This window comes from Podarcis bocagei (assembly GCF_964188305.1).
Source record: "Podarcis bocagei genome assembly, chromosome: 2".
Taxonomy (NCBI): Eukaryota; Metazoa; Chordata; class Lepidosauria; order Squamata; family Lacertidae; genus Podarcis; species Podarcis bocagei.
In genome coordinates, this window is record NC_138126.1 from 116,781,937 (window position 1) to 116,800,458 (window position 18,522).

An 18,522-nucleotide genomic window follows, 5' to 3' on the forward strand; every position below is an offset into this window, starting at 1 on the left:
ATTGCAGGTGCTGCCAGTGTGGTGCTTGCAGGCACACGCGTGCTAACTGAGGCCTTTCCTGAAACCCACGGAGTCCCTTCTCTGCACTTAAAGTCTACACATCACAAAACAGTGTTGGTGTATGTATGTTTTGTTTTATTTGTTTTTTATCTTATATTTTGGAAATGTACAAGTTTTGTTTCCTTCAAATTGGGGGGGGGGGGCTCCAAGACAGTGGGGCCCTAAGCTATAACTTGTTTAGCTTAAACGTAAATCCGGCATTTAGGACCGCGGAGTACTTCTGCAATAAAGTGTTGGAATACCCCCTAAATGAGATTATTTCCCTCTTAAAGACAGCAAATGCAGTTTTTAAGTTCCTTCTGACAGGGAACTTAAATACAGCAAATACAGTTTTTAAATTCCCTCTGACAGGGGCAAGATTACGAGTGCGTGCACACACAAGGTTATTGGTGAGTGTGTGTGTGTGTGTGAGTGTGTTATTTTATGAAGAATATTCCTCTCCACCCTTTGAGATCTCGCAGCCAGTGTGGTCACTGCCAAGGGCTCTGGCAGCTGTACCTTTAACATATATCAAGCTATTCCTGGAACTTGGTTGCTTCGTTTTAACTGGCTAGTTATTTAGGACTGGAACCTGCAGATGAAAACAAGCCCCACCCTCGAGACTCTGCGACTGACTTTCTCTTCTCCTCTGACTTTGCTGTTTTCTGCCCTCCTGCTAACATGGAAGCAACATGCCTCGTTGTCCTGCTCAGGTTCTGCGTCCAGATATTAGCCTTCCCTGCTTACTTGCTATGGTATCTGGGTATCTGGGAACCCCTTTGCAAGAAGTTATTCCCCTACCTCATGGCTGTGGTGACCATCTGTTATAATAAGCACATGTCTGACAAGAAAAAGGAAATGTTCAGCAACCTGAAGGACTTTGCCAGTCCCACCGGGGCCCTCACACTGTTGGAGATTGGTGCAGGAACTGGCTCCAACTTTCAGTTCTACCCCGCGGGATGCAAAATCATATGCACTGATCCGAACCCCAACTTCCAGAAGTTTCTTGACAAGAGCCTGGCTGAAAATCCACACGTGCAGGTGGAACGCTGTTTGGTGGCTCCGGCTGAGGACCTGCACCAGGTACCAGCTGCATCGGTGGATGTGGTGGTTTCAACGCTGGTGCTATGCTCTGTGAAGAGCCCAGAGCAAGTTATGAAAGAAGTCCTGCGGGTGCTGAGACCGGTAAGTAGCTCACGCCGTGGGAAGAACAAGCGCAATTCAGTAACTGCAGGGGCATGCTGTATTCTCAGGTATTAGTCAATTCTATATCCATTGGGGAATCACAAATGCAGGTAGATGGATTTGGATCCCTTGTTGTTTCTTCGTAAACCAATTTGCTTCTGAGCTATTTACATTCTCACAAGTTGCAAACTTTGGAATCACTCCCTTGCTTTTCTCCCTAACTACAGTTAGGAAGAAACAATCCCACACTCTGTGTTATTGAGGGTACCTTAGACAGATCTAGACATGCCTCTTATTATTTTGTCTGTTGTTGTTGTGCACTTGTGAAAGACCAAAGCAAATTTTTAAACGTGCTTGTCTCCAACTTTGAAACTGGTAGATGGTTGGGCAGGAAGGCCCAGTATACCTGAAGCAGCATCTCCATCCCACTCATTCAGCCCAGACAATGAGGTCCAGCACCGAGGGCCTTCTGGCGGTTCCCTTACTGTGAGAAGTGAGATTACAGGGTACCAGGCAGAGGGCCTTCTCGGTAGTGGCACCCACCCTGTGGAACGCCCTGCCATCAGATGTCAAGGAAACAAACAACTATATGACTTTTAGAAGACATCTGAAGGCTGTTTAGGGAAGTTTTTAATGTTTGATGTTTTATTGTGTTTTTAATACCCTGTTGGGCGGATAAATTTATTATTATTATTATTATTATTATTATTATTATTATTATTATTATTATTATTATTATCCTGAATGTTTTTGACAGCAGCAGATAGCCATAGTTTTAAAGGAGCATGCTATAAGCATAACAAAACCGTAACATCTTAACTACTTTTAAACGAGGAGATCTGAAGAGCAATCGGATTGTGCAAGAATGTGCATAAGAACATGCTTAACTTCAAGTCCCCTTTCGCAACAGCCTAGATTCAAGCTACAGAAGGGCATTTGCGACCAAGGCTATTTTAAAAGAAGTTGGAGAGGTTTTACTGCGCAGACTGTTCCAACACATAAATAAATAGTCAATTAATTTTCCATTTGTATTTGATGTTACCCTTAAGACTTCTCTTTAACTATCGTTTCTCAGATATGGATGAATAGACAGAAAGAGGAAAGCCAAGGCTGAACTTCTTTTTTAAAACTGACCTCATTGTAAAACATTGTAAAATATATGAAAGCCCAGAGAATTGTACAGTGCTCCCCAGACACTCAGACACTCCTATTTTCCAGGGACAGTCCTTCATTTACAGAAGCTGTGCTGGTTTTTTATTTGATCCGGGAATGTCCCGCTTTTCCTTAGGATATCCCTATTTTCATTGGAGAAATGTTGGAGTGTATGGAGATCTGCAATCCCTGAATCTAAGGGATAAGTAACTATATAAGTTTTAGAAGAGGTCTGAAGGCAGCCCTGTACAGGGAAGTTTTTTAATGCTTCATCTACTGGCAGACGGTCATTTCTGCCTTATCCTAAACCTCCCACAGCAGCACAGATTAGGAAACAGAGTTACACAGAAAGTTGTGAGTGTTGAAATTGCTACATCCCTATATCCTTCATGGAATATTCCGATTCACTCTTTGATGCAAGGTCTGATGATGATGTAAGAGTTCATGAGGTGGGGGATATCAGGATTTTCACTTTGAGTCAGCAAACCGCAACTGATCTGAAAGGAAAGGAATTTGAATTCTGATATATGATAATAACTGTCAATTGGCTTCGGTGACAAACAGCATTTAAACAAATCCCAATTGCTTCCTGCAAACATGTGAAAATCTTTTTGTCTTCCCACCCCTTTTAGGTTTTTGTTGTGTTTTTTTGTGGGAGCTGTAGTTTCTGTTGCTGAAAAAAAATGTAAATTTTGGTTTTCAAAATGTTCCAGCTTGCAAAGCAGAATTTTATCAAGTGATGGAAATGATGTATTTGTGGGAAACTGATTTTTAAGAAAGAATGAAAGTGCTTTCAGATTATATATATATATATATTATATATATATAATTTCCATATACCGTACAGTGGTACCTCTGGTTACAAACTGAATTCATTCCAGAGGTCCGTTCTTAACCTGAAACCGTTCTTAACCTGAGGTACCACTTTAGCTAATGGAGCCTCCTGCTGCCGCCGCGCCGTGCCGCCGCGTGATTTCTGTTCTCATCCTGGGGCAAAGCTCTTAACCCGAGGTACTACTTCCGGGTTAATGGAATCTGTAACCTGAAGTGTTTGTAACCCGAGGTGTTTGTAACGCAAGGTACCACTGTATATATATTCCACCATGAGTCATTCTGATTCCTCAAGAGCAATATATTTTAAACTAGCAGTGGTAAATTCATAGGCTAGGGACATGATCCAGCCCAAACAGCTATTATTTTTCTCCCTGCAACACCGCCAATTTGGACAGCTGCAAATTGGATGTAAATTGCCCTCGGTCATCAGATAGTTAATTTGATGAGCCAGGAAAAGGGATAGCTCCGCTTTTCAGCTGATCTGTATGGATCCATACTGACTTTTGGACCTTCTCAGCATTGGCATGCAGCTGTCAAGGGTTTGCTAAGCATGACTGCAACCTTCGACCAAAAAGGTTAGTTAGTTATCCCAGTTCATAATCCTAAAAGCACCCAACATAAATAAACTTCGGAATTTTGAACAGTTTATATACCACTTCACAGTATACTTGAATTTACAGTTCGCACAATCAGTTATTTGAGAAAAGAGCCCTTAAACTCAACCTGTTACTCATTAACATGTCCAAGGACTGAACTGGGGTCAAGTTTGACATTTTTTCACGTTGGCAAAAAGGGGTTGTGAAAAGTTCCAAAAGGATTTCTCCAAATCATAGAACCAACTCCTAGGGGCAGAGGTCCCATTGACCCCACGAATAAAATATTTGAGGGGGCCGGGAACCCCCAAAGTTGATGGGCAATACGATTGAAATGGAGTGTGTCTGTGTGCTACTTCTTGTGGTTGATTATATGGGGAGGGGCATACCTGGCCTTCCCCAATATTTTATTCAAGTTGCCACTCCAGCTCCAAACTGAGTGAATGGGCATTAAAATGGCCAATGAAGTTCAAAGTAATCAAGTGTAGAGTGATTTGGGGGTGATAAATAAAAATAAAATCACATATAACCTCAGGAATCTGAATTGGTGGTAAGTGACCAGGGATGAGACTTTGCAGCCATAGCAGATATCATGGTGAAGAGGTTGACCCAGCTTGTAGCAGCTGTGAGAAAAGGCCAATATGGAGATGTGTAATGTTATGCTCGGAATGGAGAAGGCAGACAGAGAAATCATAGAATTGTAGAATTAGAAGGGAGCCTGAGAATCATCTAGTCCAACCCCCTACAAGGCAGGAATATGCAGCTGTCCCGTACAGGGATCGAACCTGCAACCTTGCCGTTCTCAGCACCACGCTCTAACCAACTGAGCTTTCCATGTTCCTCTCATAAGACCAGAACCCCAAAGCCATCCAATGCAGCTGAACGTGGGAAGATTCAGGACAGAATTCAGGGGAACAGTGGCTGTTGCCATAAAAATTTAACAGCACTCTGATACCATTAGCACTGATTATGCAAAGGAATATCTGAGGAAATCCAAAGGAGAATCGAAAGTAACTTATATGCATCCATTTCTTTTTCACCAGGGTGGCGCTTTCTACTTCCTAGAACACGTTGCAGGTGCTCCTTCCAGCTGGACTCTCTTCTGGCAGCAGATCTATGATCCAACTTGGATATGTCTGTTTGACGGGTGCCACTTGGCCAGAGAAACCTGGAACGACCTGGAAAAAGCTGGCTTCTCAGAGCTGAAGCTACGGCACATACATGCTCCTTTAAAATGGCACCCTACTAGGCCGCATATCATAGGTTATGCTGTAAAGTAGCTTGGAAATAAATTTCTGAACAAGATCTCCATGCAGGTGTCTCTGGGTTGGGGTGTAGAACCTAACCGTAAGAATTATAGGACAACCCATCACTATGTCACCTATGGCCTGTGAACCTCTTGTGCAATCTGTAATTGGATGCACACACATGTATGTTATTACCAATCCATTTTTTATTTCCACTTGACAGACTGTCCAGCTACCTTCACTTTCCACAATCCAGCTGCTCCCATGCAGATGTGAACGTTGCCATAACACATAGCTTGGGCTTGCCTCATTCACTTCCACGTGAGCATGCATGAACTCCCATTACTATTCTCCCTGGAAGCATCTGATCCCCATGGAGGTTGGGATATCAGAAGAAGAAGAGTTTGGACTTGATATCCCGCCTTTCACTCCCCTTAAGGAGTCTCCAAGCGGCTAACAATCTCCTTTCCCTTCCTCCCCCACAACAAACACTCTGTAAGGTGAGTGAGGCTGAGAGACTTCAGAGAAGTATGACTAGCCCAAGGTCACCCAGCAGCTGCATGTGGAAGAGTGGGGAAGCAAACCCAGTTCACCAGATTACGAGTCCAACGCTCTTAACCACTACACCACACCATTGTCCATTACCTTAAACAGAATTTCTTTTTAATTTGGAAGATGACTGAGAGGTTCCTATCGCAGGTGCTGCCAGTGTGGTGCTTGCAGGCACATGCGTGCTAACAGAGGCCTTTCCTGAAACCCACGGAGTCCCTTCCCTGCACTTAAAGCAACGTTTTATTGCAGCCGGTATAACAGGTTGTGGAGTGTGCCCACAACAGCTTATCTGGTTTGCTAATGTGCCCTCAGGCACTTTTTGTAGTCCTTGTTTATTGCTATTTACACAAGGGGCAAGAGCCGGCCTAATTTCAATCATCATCACTGCTGCCAGTTGCCTTTACGACCCTTCTCTTACGTTCTCACAGTCTTCTGATATCCGTGTGCACAGAGATTCCGGTCTTTGCTCCACCTCTGAGCCAGAGCTTAACCCTGCAACACCTGTGAATCTGTCTGCTCCCTTTCCTGCGTCTCCCCTTCTTGCGTTTCTTCCCTGCCCTCCCTCTCCTCCCCCACCGTGGGCTGGCAATCCCTGTTCACTTCAGTCTCTCCTCCTTCTGAAGCCCTCTTCCCTCTCTTCTTCCTGTCTCTCATACAGTTCAGGCTCACTGATATAACTAATGTCAGGGAGTTCTGACATAAGTACCTATATGATGCAAACTACTAATAATTATAAATAGCAGATTGTAGGCCCCTATATATAGAAATGAGCAAACCAGTGATATTTTAGGGGGCAGGCTAGCAGGTGGGGCCCATTACTTACATCATAGGAGCCTACACAACATAAAACACTGTTGCTGTATGTAGGTTTTATTTTATTTTTTTATCTTACATTTTGGAAATGTACATCCAAGTTTTTTTCCTTTAATTTTTTGGGGGCCCCAACAGAGTGGGGCCCTAAACTATAGCTTGCTTAGCTTATAGAGTACGTAAATCCAGCACTGATCCTGCTACAGGGCCCAGTTATTCTGAAAGGATCGCTGTATGCCTATATTCTAATCTCAACAGATGGGTTTTTATCCTATGCTAAGAAAACAGGCCTCGACTCCGTAAGCTGCGGAAAATCTTTTTTTGAAAAAATCCTTAACCCACGTGGTCAGAATTTCACTAAATTCCTGCCGTTATGCAATTCACTCATAAATGGTGCCAAACGGTTGCAAATGCCACTCTGAAAACCAAAGGGTTTTTATCCTAGGCTGAGAAATGAGGCCTTGACACCGTAAGCTGCGGAAAACTTTTTTTGAAAAAAAATCACAAAAAAATCTGATGTTATGCAGTTTAGGTTAATTTATAATTAACCTAAAGTAGGTCATAAAAACCATCAGGTGTCCATGTCTCTTCTGCCACCGAGCGAACAAAAGAACTGCCAGAGCGGCAGCTGCCAAAGATGTTATTCTTATTTCAGACAATTCCAATAATTAAGGGGACAGCGATATTTAAAGAGTGGCAAAGAGCAATTTCAAGATATATCTGGCAGGGTAAGAAGCCAAGAATTATGTATAAGTTATTAACGGATGCGAAAGAAAGAGGAGGCTTCGCCCTGCCAGACTTGAGATTATATTATGAAGCTTCATGTCTCTGCTGGCTGAAAGAATGGATAAAGTTAAAAAATACTGGGTTATTGGATTTAGAAGGTTTTGATAACAGATTTGGCTGGCACGCATATCTATGGTGTGAGAAAAGAAAAAATTCATAAAGGCTTCGAAAACCACATCTTTAGAAGATCTCTCATAGAAATATGGGAGAGATATAGAAGTTTATTAGAATCAAGAACTCCCCACTGGCTATCTCCGTTAGAAGTTATGAGTCTTAAGAAAGTTAATATGAGGGGGACCTGGATTACCTTTAAGAATTGATTATAAAGGAAGGAGGATAATGGAAAATGAAACCCTATGAAGAAGTGAAAGAGTATGTGTACGATTGGTTGCATTATTATCAGGTTAACGAAATGTTTAAAAGGACTTAAAAGAAAGAGGTTATGAGAAAAAGAATCTAAATTTCAAATAGAAATAATAAACAATGAAAATAAAATTTTGTCCAAAATGTATAAAATCTTGCTAGAATGGTATACAAAAGATGAGGAAGTTAAATCGGTTATGATACACTGGGTCAGAGATTAGGGTTATAATATACAGTTTAACGATTGGATAAAACTGTGGAATGAAAATATAAAATTTACGGCATGTAATGCGTTAAAGGAAAATGTTATGAAAATGATTTATAGATGGTACATCACACCTGTGAAACCGGCAAAAATGTATAAAACATGTAATAAGTGTTGGAAATGTAAAGAAAAAGAAGGAACGTTTTACCATATGTGGTGGGACTGTAAGAAGGTGAAGGGCTTCTGGAAAATGATATATAATGAGATGAAAAAGATGTTGAAATATACGTTTGTTGAGAAACCAGAGGCTTTTCTTCTAGGAATAGTAGGAAATGAAATAAATAGAATGGATTGTAAACTTTTCCAATATGCAGTAACAGCAGCGAGAATATTATTGGCCCAAAAATGGAAACAGGAACAACTGCCGACGCTCAAAGAATGGAGAATGAAACTGATGGACTATGCTGAACTAGACAAACTAACAGGAAAGATCAGATATATATGAGATCAAAAGTTCATTGAAGACTGGGGAAAATTTTCAGACTATCTGAAATGTGTATGTGATGAGCAAATAGCGCTAGTGAGATTTCAAGAAGTTGTGTAAATGATAGAGGACTATTGTATTGATGAAAAGTAAGGGTGTGAAGGTTTATAAAATGCAGTATAAAATTAGGAAATGCGTATTTAAAAATTTGAATAATGGATGATTGTCAGAGAGGTTGAAGGAAGTCAAAAAGAGAAAATATGTGATAAAATTTAGATTGGATATTATAAATACATGTTGGAAAATTTAATTTTATATATATATATATATATATATATATATATATATATATATATATATGAACAGCCAGAGCGAATAAAAGTAAAGCATTTGCAGGGCAGGACTGCTGCTCAAGTCTGCAGCTCCTTGAGACAAAAGAACAAACCCACAAGGGAAGCAAATATATCACTGAAGACTACCGTAGTTTCAACTCAGAGGGAGCCAATCCTTCCACCCCAGCATTTTTCACCGCAGTTTTGGTGTGAAAGAGTTCTGCCATGGGAAAAAGGTTTCTCCTTATATTTAGGAAAAGCTTGTAACAAATTTAAACCAACATTCACTTTGGGTTACTACAGGACCGCGGAGTACACTGCTGCAATAAAGTGTAAGAATACCCCCTAAATGAGATTATTTCCCTCTTAAAGACAGCAAATACAGTTTTTAAGTTCCTCTGACGGGCAAGATTACAAGTGCATGCACAAACCATGTTATTGGTGAGTTTGTGTGTGTGTGGAGTTTATTAACAATATTTCTTTCCACCCTTTGAGATCTTTGAGAACTGGAAGCAACAGATAATAACAAGCCCCACCCTTGAGACTCTGCGACTGACTTTCTCTCCTCCTCCTTGCTGTTTTCTGCCCTCCTGCTAACATGGAAGCAACATGCCTAGTTGTCCTGCTCAGGTTATGCGTCCAGATATTAGCCTTCCCTGCTTACTTGCTGTGGTATCTGGGTATCTGGGAACCCCTTTGCAAGAAGTTATTCCCCTACTTCATGTAGTTTCACCCACTGAGATTTCCTTGACATCTTCCATCTCTGCTTACCAATGAAACTGGCAAAGTCAGGGGCAAACTCAAAATCACCCTTGGCTAAGCTGTTAACTGACTCTAGTGTCAGATCCCATACCCTCCAACATTTATTTGATGAAAATAGGGACATCCTATTAAACAACAACAGCAGCAATTGTATTATTGGTTGCCCCAACCACTCTGGGCTGCTTTCAACATACATAAAAACATAATAAAACATAAAACATTTTTTTAAAAAACCCTATACAGGACTGCCTTCAGTTGTCTTCTAAAGGTTGTATAGTTACTTATCTCCTTGGCTTGGGAGTCACATAACTCCATATCCTCCAATATTTCTCTGATGAAAATAGGGACTGAGGAAAAGCAGGACATTCCAGGATCTAATCAGAAACCGGGAAGTAAATCTAGGACTCTTAGCATAGGGACATGATCCAGACCAAACAGTTATTATCTTTCTCCCTGCAACAGCACCAATTTGGACAGCTGCCACAAAACATAAAATAAGGTAGCATTGAGTGCAGAGTAGACCTATTAAAATGAATGAACCTCTCTTAGTCACCGTGATTACCATAATTTCAATAGGTCTACTTAGTTAAACACCTGCCAGGGTACTAGGGTGGATGAAGTTCTTTAAACCTCTCCTTCAAGCCCAGTGGCCTGGTGGGGATGTAAATTGCCCTCACCAGGAAAAGGGATAGCTCCCCTTTTCAACTCTTACATCTGTATGGATCCATACTGAGTTTTGGTCTTTCTCAGCATTGGCATGCAGCTCTCAAAGGGTTTGCTAAGCATGACTGCAACCTTGGGCCCAACCCAGTTCACAATCCTAAAAGCACCCAACATAAATAAACTTCGGAATTTTGAACAGTTTACATACCAGTTCACAGTGTGCCGGTACATGAATTTACAGTTTTCACAATCAGTTATTTGAGAAACGAGCCCTTAAACTCAACCTGTTAATCATTAACATGTCCAAGGACTGAACTGGGGTCAACTTGACAATGATACCAAATTTTTCATATTGGTTAATGCAAAAAGGGGTTGTGAAAAGCTCCAAAAGGATTTCTCCAAACCATAGAACCAACTCCTATGGGCCGAGGTCTCATTGACCCCACAAATAAAATATTTGAGGGGGCCGGGAACCCCCAAAGATGATGGGCAATACGATTGAAATGGAGTGTGTCTGTGTATTACTTCTTGTGGTTGATTATATGAGGAGGGGCATACCTGGCCTTCCCCAATATTTTATGCAGCTGTCCCGTACAGGGATCGAACCTGCAACCTTGGCGTTCTCAGCACCATGCTCTAACCCACTGAGCTTTCCATGTTCCTCTCATAAGACTAGAACCCCAAAGCCATCCAATGCAGCTGAACGTTGGAAGATTCAGGAGAGAATTCAGGGAGGCAGTGGCTGTTGCCATGAAAAATTAACAGCACTCTGATACCATTAGCGCTGATTGTGCAAAGGAATATCTGAGGAAATCCAAAGGAGAATCGAAAGTAACTAATATGCATCCATTTCTGTTTCTCCAGGGTGGCGCTTTCTACTTCCTAGAACACGTTGCAGGTGCTCCTTCCAGCTGGACTCTCTTCTGGCAGCAGATCTGTGATCCAACTTGGATATGTCTGTCTGACGGGTGCCACTTGGCCAGAGAAACCTGGAATGACCTGGAAAAAGCTGGCTTCTCAGAGCTGAAGCTGCAACACATACATGTCCCTTTAAAATGACAACCTAATAAGCCACATATCGTGGGTTATGCTGTAAAGTAGCTTGGAAATAAATTACTGAAGAAAATCTCCATGCAGGTGTCTCTGGGTTGGGGTGTAGAACCTAACCGTAAGAATTATAGGACAAACCATCACTATGTCACCTATGAGGAAATATTCAGCAACCTGAAGGACTTTGCCAGCCCTACGGGGGACCTCACACTGCTGGAGATTGGCACAGGAACTGGCTCCAACTTTCAGTTCTACCCCGCGGGATGCAAAATCATATGCACTGATCCGAACCCCAACTTCCAGAAGTTTTACAACAAGAGCCTGGCTGAAAATCCACACGTGCAGGTGGAACGCTGTTTGGTGGCTCCGGCTGAGGACCTGCACCAGGTACCAGCTGCGTCGGTGGATGTGGTGGTTTCAACGACGGTGCTATGCTCTGTGAAGAGCCCAGAGCAAGTTATGAAAGACGTCCTGCGGGTGCTGAGACCGGTAAGTAGCTCACGCCGCGGGAAGAACAAGCACAATTCAGTAACTGCAGGGGCATGCTGTATTCTCAGGTATTAGTCAATTCTATATCCATTGGGGAATCACAAATGCAGGTAGCTGGATTCGGATCCCTTGTTGTTTCTGCATAAACCAATTTGCTTCTGAGCTATTTACATTCTCATAAGTTTCAAACGTTGGAATCACTCCCTTGCTTTTCTCTCTTAACTACAGTTAGGAAGAAACAATCCCACATTCTGTGTTACTGAGAGCTCCTTAGATAGATCTAGACATGCCTCTTATTATTTTGTCCGTTGTTGTTGCGCACTTGTGAAAGACCAAACAATTTTTTTAACATGCTTTTCTCTGATGTTGAAACTGATAAGAGTATACCTGAAGCAGCCTCTCCACTCCCGTCGTTCAGCCCGGACACTGAGATCCAGCTCCAAGGGCCTTCTGGCGGTTCGCTCACTTTGAGCAGTGAAGGGAACCAGAGAGAGGGCCTTCTCGGTAGTGGCGCCCACCCTGTGGAACGCCCTGCCATCAGATGTCAAGGAAATAAACTTTTAGGAGACATCTCAAGGCAGCCCTGTTTAGGGACATTTTTAATGTTTGATCTTTTATCATGTTTTTAATATTCTGTTGGGAGATATCTAGAGTGGCTGGCGAAACCTGTATGTATGTATGAATAAATAAATAAATTATTATTATTATTATTCCTCCTTCTCAGATTTCAGCCTCTCTGCATTTGTTTTGTGTCTATCCCCACCTGCCTTTAAAAAATAAAATAAAATAGAATGATTCATGTTTGGGAATGGCTTTTTAAACACATTATAGCCTCTCTTTCCTTTCGAAGTATAGTGAGTAAAATGTATCTGTTTCACCCACTGAGATTTCCTTGACATCTTCCATCTCTGCTTACCAATGAAACTGGCAAAGTCGGGGGCAAACTCAAAATCACCCTTGGCTGAGCTGTTAACTGACTCTAGTGACAGATCCCATACCCTCCAACATTTATTTGATGAAAATAGGGACATCCTATTAAACAACAACAGCAGCAATTGTATTATTGGTTGCCCCAACCACTCTGGGCTGCTTTCAACATACATAAAAACATAATGAAACATAAAACATTTTTTAAAAAAACCCTATACAGGGCTGCCTTCAGTTGTCTTCTAAAGGTTGTATAGTTACTTATCTCCTTGGCTTGGGAGTCACATAACTCCATATCCTCCAATATTTCTCTGATGAAAATAGGGACTGAGGAAAAGCAGGACATTCCAGGATCAAATCAGAAACCGGGAAGTAAATCTAGGACTCTTAGCATAGGGACATGATCCAGACCAAACAGTTATTATCTTTCTTCCTGCAACACCACCAATTTGGACAGCTGCCACAAAACATAAAATAAGGTAGCATTGAGTGCAGAGTAGACCTATTAAAATGAATGAACCTCTCTTAGTCACCGTGATTACCATAATTTCAATAGGTCTACTTAGTTAAACACCTGCCAGGGTACTAGGGTGGATGAAGTTCTTTAAACCTCTCCTTCAAGCCCAGTGGCCTGGTGGGGATGTAAATTGCCCTCACCAGGAAAAGGGATAGCTCCCCTTTTCAACTCTTACATCTGTATGGATCCATACTGAGTTTTGGTCTTTCTCAGCATTGGCATGCAGCTCTCAAAGGGTTTGCTAAGCATGACTGCAACCTTGGGCCCAACCCAGTTCACAATCCTAAAAGCACCCAACATAAATAAACTTCGGAATTTTGAACAGTTTACATACCAGTTCACAGTGTACCGGTACATGAATTTAAAGTTTTCACAATCAGTTATTTGAGAAACGAGCCCTTAAACTCAACCTGTTAATCATTAACATGTCCAAGGATTGACTGGGGTCAAGTTTGGCAATGATACCAAATTTTTCACGTTGGTTAATGCAAAAAGGGGTTGTGAAAAGCTCCAAAAGGATTTCTCCAAACCATAGAACCAACTCCTAGGGGCCGAGGTCCCATTGACCCCACGAATAAAATATTTGAGGGGGCCGGGAACCCCCAAAGGTGATGGGCAATACGATTGAAATGGAGTGTGTCTGTGTACAACTTCTTCTGGTTGATTATATGGGGAGGGGCATACCTGGCCTTCCCCAATATTTTATGCAGCTGTCCCGTACAGGGATCGAACCTGCAACCTTGGCGTTCTCAGCACCATGCTCTAACCCACTGAGCTTTCCATGTTCCTCTCATAAGACTAGAACCCCAAAGCCATCCAATGCAGCTGAACGTGGGAAGATTCAGGAGAGAATTCAGGGAGGCAGTGGCTGTTGCCATGAAAAATTAACAGCACTCTGATACCATTAGCGCTGATTGTGCAAAGGAATATCTGAGGAAATCCAAAGGAGAATCGAAAGTAACTTATATTCATCCATTTCTGTTTCTCCAGGGTGGCGCTTTCTACTTCCTAGAACACGTTGCAGGTGCTCCTTCCAGCTGGACTCTCTTCTGGCAGCAGATCTGTGATCCAACTTGGATATGTCTGTCTGACGGGTGCCACTTGGCCAGAGAAACCTGGAATGACCTGGAAAAAGCTGGCTTCTCAGAGCTGAAGCTGCAACACATACATGTCCCTTTAAAATGACAACCTAATAAGCCACATATCGTGGGTTATGCTGTAAAGTAGCTTGGAAATAAATTACTGAAGAAAATCTCCATGCAGGTGTCTCTGGGTTGGGGTGTAGAACCTAACCGTAAGAATTATAGGACAAACCATCACTATGTCACCTATGAGGAAATATTCAGCAACCTGAAGGACTTTGCCAGCCCTACGGGGGACCTCACACTGCTGGAGATTGGCACAGGAACTGGCTCCAACTTTCAGTTCTACCCCGCGGGATGCAAAATCATATGCACTGATCCGAACCCCAACTTCCAGAAGTTTTACAACAAGAGCCTGGCTGAAAATCCACACGTGCAGGTGGAACGCTGTTTGGTGGCTCCGGCTGAGGACCTGCACCAGGTACCAGCTGCGTCGGTGGATGTGGTGGTTTCAACGACGGTGCTATGCTCTGTGAAGAGCCCAGAGCAAGTTATGAAAGACGTCCTGCGGGTGCTGAGACCGGTAAGTAGCTCACGCCGCGGGAAGAACAAGCACAATTCAGTAACTGCAGGGGCATGCTGTATTCTCAGGTATTAGTCAATTCTATATCCATTGGGGAATCACAAATGCAGGTAGCTGGATTCGGATCCCTTGTTGTTTCTGCATAAACCAATTTGCTTCTGAGCTATTTACATTCTCATAAGTTTCAAACGTTGGAATCACTCCCTTGCTTTTCTCTCTTAACTACAGTTAGGAAGAAACAATCCCACATTCTGTGTTACTGAGAGCTCCTTAGATAGATCTAGACATGCCTCTTATTATTTTGTCCGTTGTTGTTGCGCACTTGTGAAAGACCAAACAATTTTTTTAACATGCTTTTCTCTGATGTTGAAACTGATAAGAGTATACCTGAAGCAGCCTCTCCACTCCCGTCGTTCAGCCCGGACACTGAGATCCAGCTCCAAGGGCCTTCTGGCGGTTCGCTCACTTTGAGCAGTGAAGGGAACCAGAGAGAGGGCCTTCTCGGTAGTGGCGCCCACCCTGTGGAACGCCCTGCCATCAGATGTCAAGGAAATAAACTTTTAGGAGACATCTCAAGGCAGCCCTGTTTAGGGACATTTTTAATGTTTGATCTTTTATCATGTTTTTAATATTCTGTTGGGAGATATCTAGAGTGGCTGGCGAAACCTGTATGTATGTATGAATAAATAAATAAATTATTATTATTATTATTCCTCCTTCTCAGATTTCAGCCTCTCTGCATTTGTTTTGTGTCTATCCCCACCTGCCTTTAAAAAATAAAATAAAATAGAATGATTCATGTTTGGGAATGGCTTTTTAAACACATTATAGCCTCTCTTTCCTTTCGAAGTATAGTGAGTAAAATGTATCTGTTTCACCCACTGAGATTTCCTTGACATCTTCCATCTCTGCTTACCAATGAAACTGGCAAAGTCGGGGGCAAACTCAAAATCACCCTTGGCTGAGCTGTTAACTGACTCTAGTGACAGATCCCATACCCTCCAACATTTATTTGATGAAAATAGGGACATCCTATTAAACAACAACAGCAGCAATTGTATTATTGGTTGCCCCAACCACTCTGGGCTGCTTTCAACATACATAAAAACATAATGAAACATAAAACATTTTTTAAAAAAACCCTATACAGGGCTGCCTTCAGTTGTCTTCTAAAGGTTGTATAGTTACTTATCTCCTTGGCTTGGGAGTCACATAACTCCATATCCTCCAATATTTCTCTGATGAAAATAGGGACTGAGGAAAAGCAGGACATTCCAGGATCAAATCAGAAACCGGGAAGTAAATCTAGGACTCTTAGCATAGGGACATGATCCAGACCAAACAGTTATTATCTTTCTTCCTGCAACACCACCAATTTGGACAGCTGCCACAAAACATAAAATAAGGTAGCATTGAGTGCAGAGTAGACCTATTAAAATGAATGAACCTCTCTTAGTCACCGTGATTACCATAATTTCAATAGGTCTACTTAGTTAAACACCTGCCAGGGTACTAGGGTGGATGAAGTTCTTTAAACCTCTCCTTCAAGCCCAGTGGCCTGGTGGGGATGTAAATTGCCCTCACCAGGAAAAGGGATAGCTCCCCTTTTCAACTCTTACATCTGTATGGATCCATACTGAGTTTTGGTCTTTCTCAGCATTGGCATGCAGCTCTCAAAGGGTTTGCTAAGCATGACTGCAACCTTGGGCCCAACCCAGTTCACAATCCTAAAAGCACCCAACATAAATAAACTTCGGAATTTTGAACAGTTTACATACCAGTTCACAGTGTACCGGTACATGAATTTAAAGTTTTCACAATCAGTTATTTGAGAAACGAGCCCTTAAACTCAACCTGTTAATCATTAACATGTCCAAGGATTGACTGGGGTCAAGTTTGGCAATGATACCAAATTTTTCACGTTGGTTAATGCAAAAAGGGGTTGTGAAAAGCTCCAAAAGGATTTCTCCAAACCATAGAACCAACTCCTAGGGGCCGAGGTCCCATTGACCCCACGAATAAAATATTTGAGGGGGCCGGGAACCCCCAAAGGTGATGGGCAATACGATTGAAATGGAGTGTGTCTGTGTACAACTTCTTCTGGTTGATTATATGGGGAGGGGCATACCTGGCCTTCCCCAATATTTTATGCAGCTGTCCCGTACAGGGATCGAACCTGCAACCTTGGCGTTCTCAGCACCATGCTCTAACCCACTGAGCTTTCCATGTTCCTCTCATAAGACTAGAACCCCAAAGCCATCCAATGCAGCTGAACGTGGGAAGATTCAGGACAGAATTCAGGGAGGCAGTGGCTGTTGCCATGAAAAATTAACAGCACTCTGATACCATTAGCGCTGATTGTGCAAAGGAATATCTGAGGAAATCCAAAGGAGAATCGAAAGTAACTTATATTCATCCATTTCTGTTTCTCCAGGGTGGCGCTTTCTACTTCCTAGAACACTTTGCAGGTGCTCCTTCCAGCTGGACTCTCTTCTGGCAGCATATCTGTGATCCAACTTGGATATGTCTGTCTGACGGGTGCCACTTGGCCAGAGAAACTTGGAACGACCTGGACAAAGCTGGCTTCTCAGAGCTGAAGCTGCAACACATACATGTCCCTTTAAAATGACAACCTAATAAGCCACATATCGTAGGTTGTGCTGTAAAGTAGCTTGGCAATAAAATACTGAACAAGATCTTCATGCAGGTGTGTCTGGGTTGGGGTGTAGAACTTAATCATAAGAATTATAGCACAGCCCATCACTATGTCACCTATGGCCTGTGAACCTCTTGTGCAACTGTAATTGGATGCACACACATGTATGTTATCGCCAATCCATTTTTTATTTCCACTTGACAGACTGTCCAGCTACCTTCACTTTCCACAATCCAGCTGCTCCCATGCAGATGTGAACGTTGCCATAACACATAGCTTCGGCTTGCCTCATTCACTTCCACGTGAGCATGCATGAACTACCATTACTATTCTCCCTGGAAGCATCTGATCCCCATGGAGGTTGGGATATCAGAAGAAGAAGAGTTTGGACTTGATATCCCGCCTTTCACTCCCCTTAAGGAGTCTCCAAGCGGCTAACAATCTCCTTTCCCTTCCTCCCCCACAACAAACACTCTGTAAGGTGAGTGAGGCTGAGAGACTTCAGAGAAGTGTGACTAGCCCAAGGTCACCCAGCAGCTGCATGTAGAAGAGCGGGGAAGCAAACCCAGTTCACCAGATTATGAGTCCACCGCTCTTAACCACTACACCACACCATTGTCCATTACCTTAAACAGAATTTCCTTTTCATTTGGAAGATGATTGAGAGGTTCCTATTGCAGGTGCTGCCAGTGTGGTGCTTGCAGGCACATGCGTGCTAACAGAGGCCTTTCCTGAAACCCACAGAGTCCCTTCCCTGCACTTAAAGCCTACACAACACAAAACAGTGTTGGTGTATGTATGTTTTGTTTTATTTGTTTTTTATCTTATATTTTGGAAATGTACAAGTTTTGTTTCCTTCAAATTGGAGGGGGGGGGGCTCCAAGACAGTGGGGCCCTAAGCTATAACTTGTTTAGCTTATACGTAAATCCGGCATTTAGGACCACGGAGTACTTCTGCAATAAAGTGTTGGAATACCCCCTAAATGAGATTATTTCCCTCTTAAAGACAGCAAATACAGTTTTTAAGTTCCTTCTGACAGGGAACTTAAATACAGCAAATACAGTTTTTAAGTTCCCTCTGACAGGGGCAAGGTTATTGGTCAGTGTGTGTGTGTGTGTGTGTGTGTGTGTGTGTGTGTGTGTTTAGTTTATGAACAACATCCCTCTGCACCCTTTGAGATCTCACAGCCAGTCTGGTCACTGCCAAGGGC

General features: G+C 42.5%; 2 protein-coding genes across 2 annotated transcripts; both read left to right on the top strand.

The window, feature by feature from the left end:
- Positions 1–425: 425 nt before the first annotated feature.
- On the top strand, positions 426–14,246 carry LOC308581493 (thiol S-methyltransferase TMT1B-like). The gene is made up of 5 exons (XM_081183903.1): positions 426–1,224; positions 4,847–5,082; positions 10,790–10,838; positions 11,145–11,546; positions 13,981–14,246. Exons 1-5 carry the CDS (start codon positions 721–723, stop codon positions 14,173–14,175), a joined length of 1,386 nt encoding a protein of 461 aa, XP_081040029.1. The 5' UTR covers positions 426–720; the 3' UTR covers positions 14,176–14,246.
- LOC308580209 (thiol S-methyltransferase TMT1A-like) lies at positions 14,233–18,392 on the top strand. The gene is made up of 2 exons (XM_081181579.1): positions 14,233–14,655; positions 17,090–18,392. Exons 1-2 carry the CDS (start codon positions 14,248–14,250, stop codon positions 17,282–17,284), a joined length of 603 nt encoding a protein of 200 aa, XP_081037705.1. The 5' UTR covers positions 14,233–14,247; the 3' UTR covers positions 17,285–18,392.
- Positions 18,393–18,522: the final 130 nt, after the last annotated feature.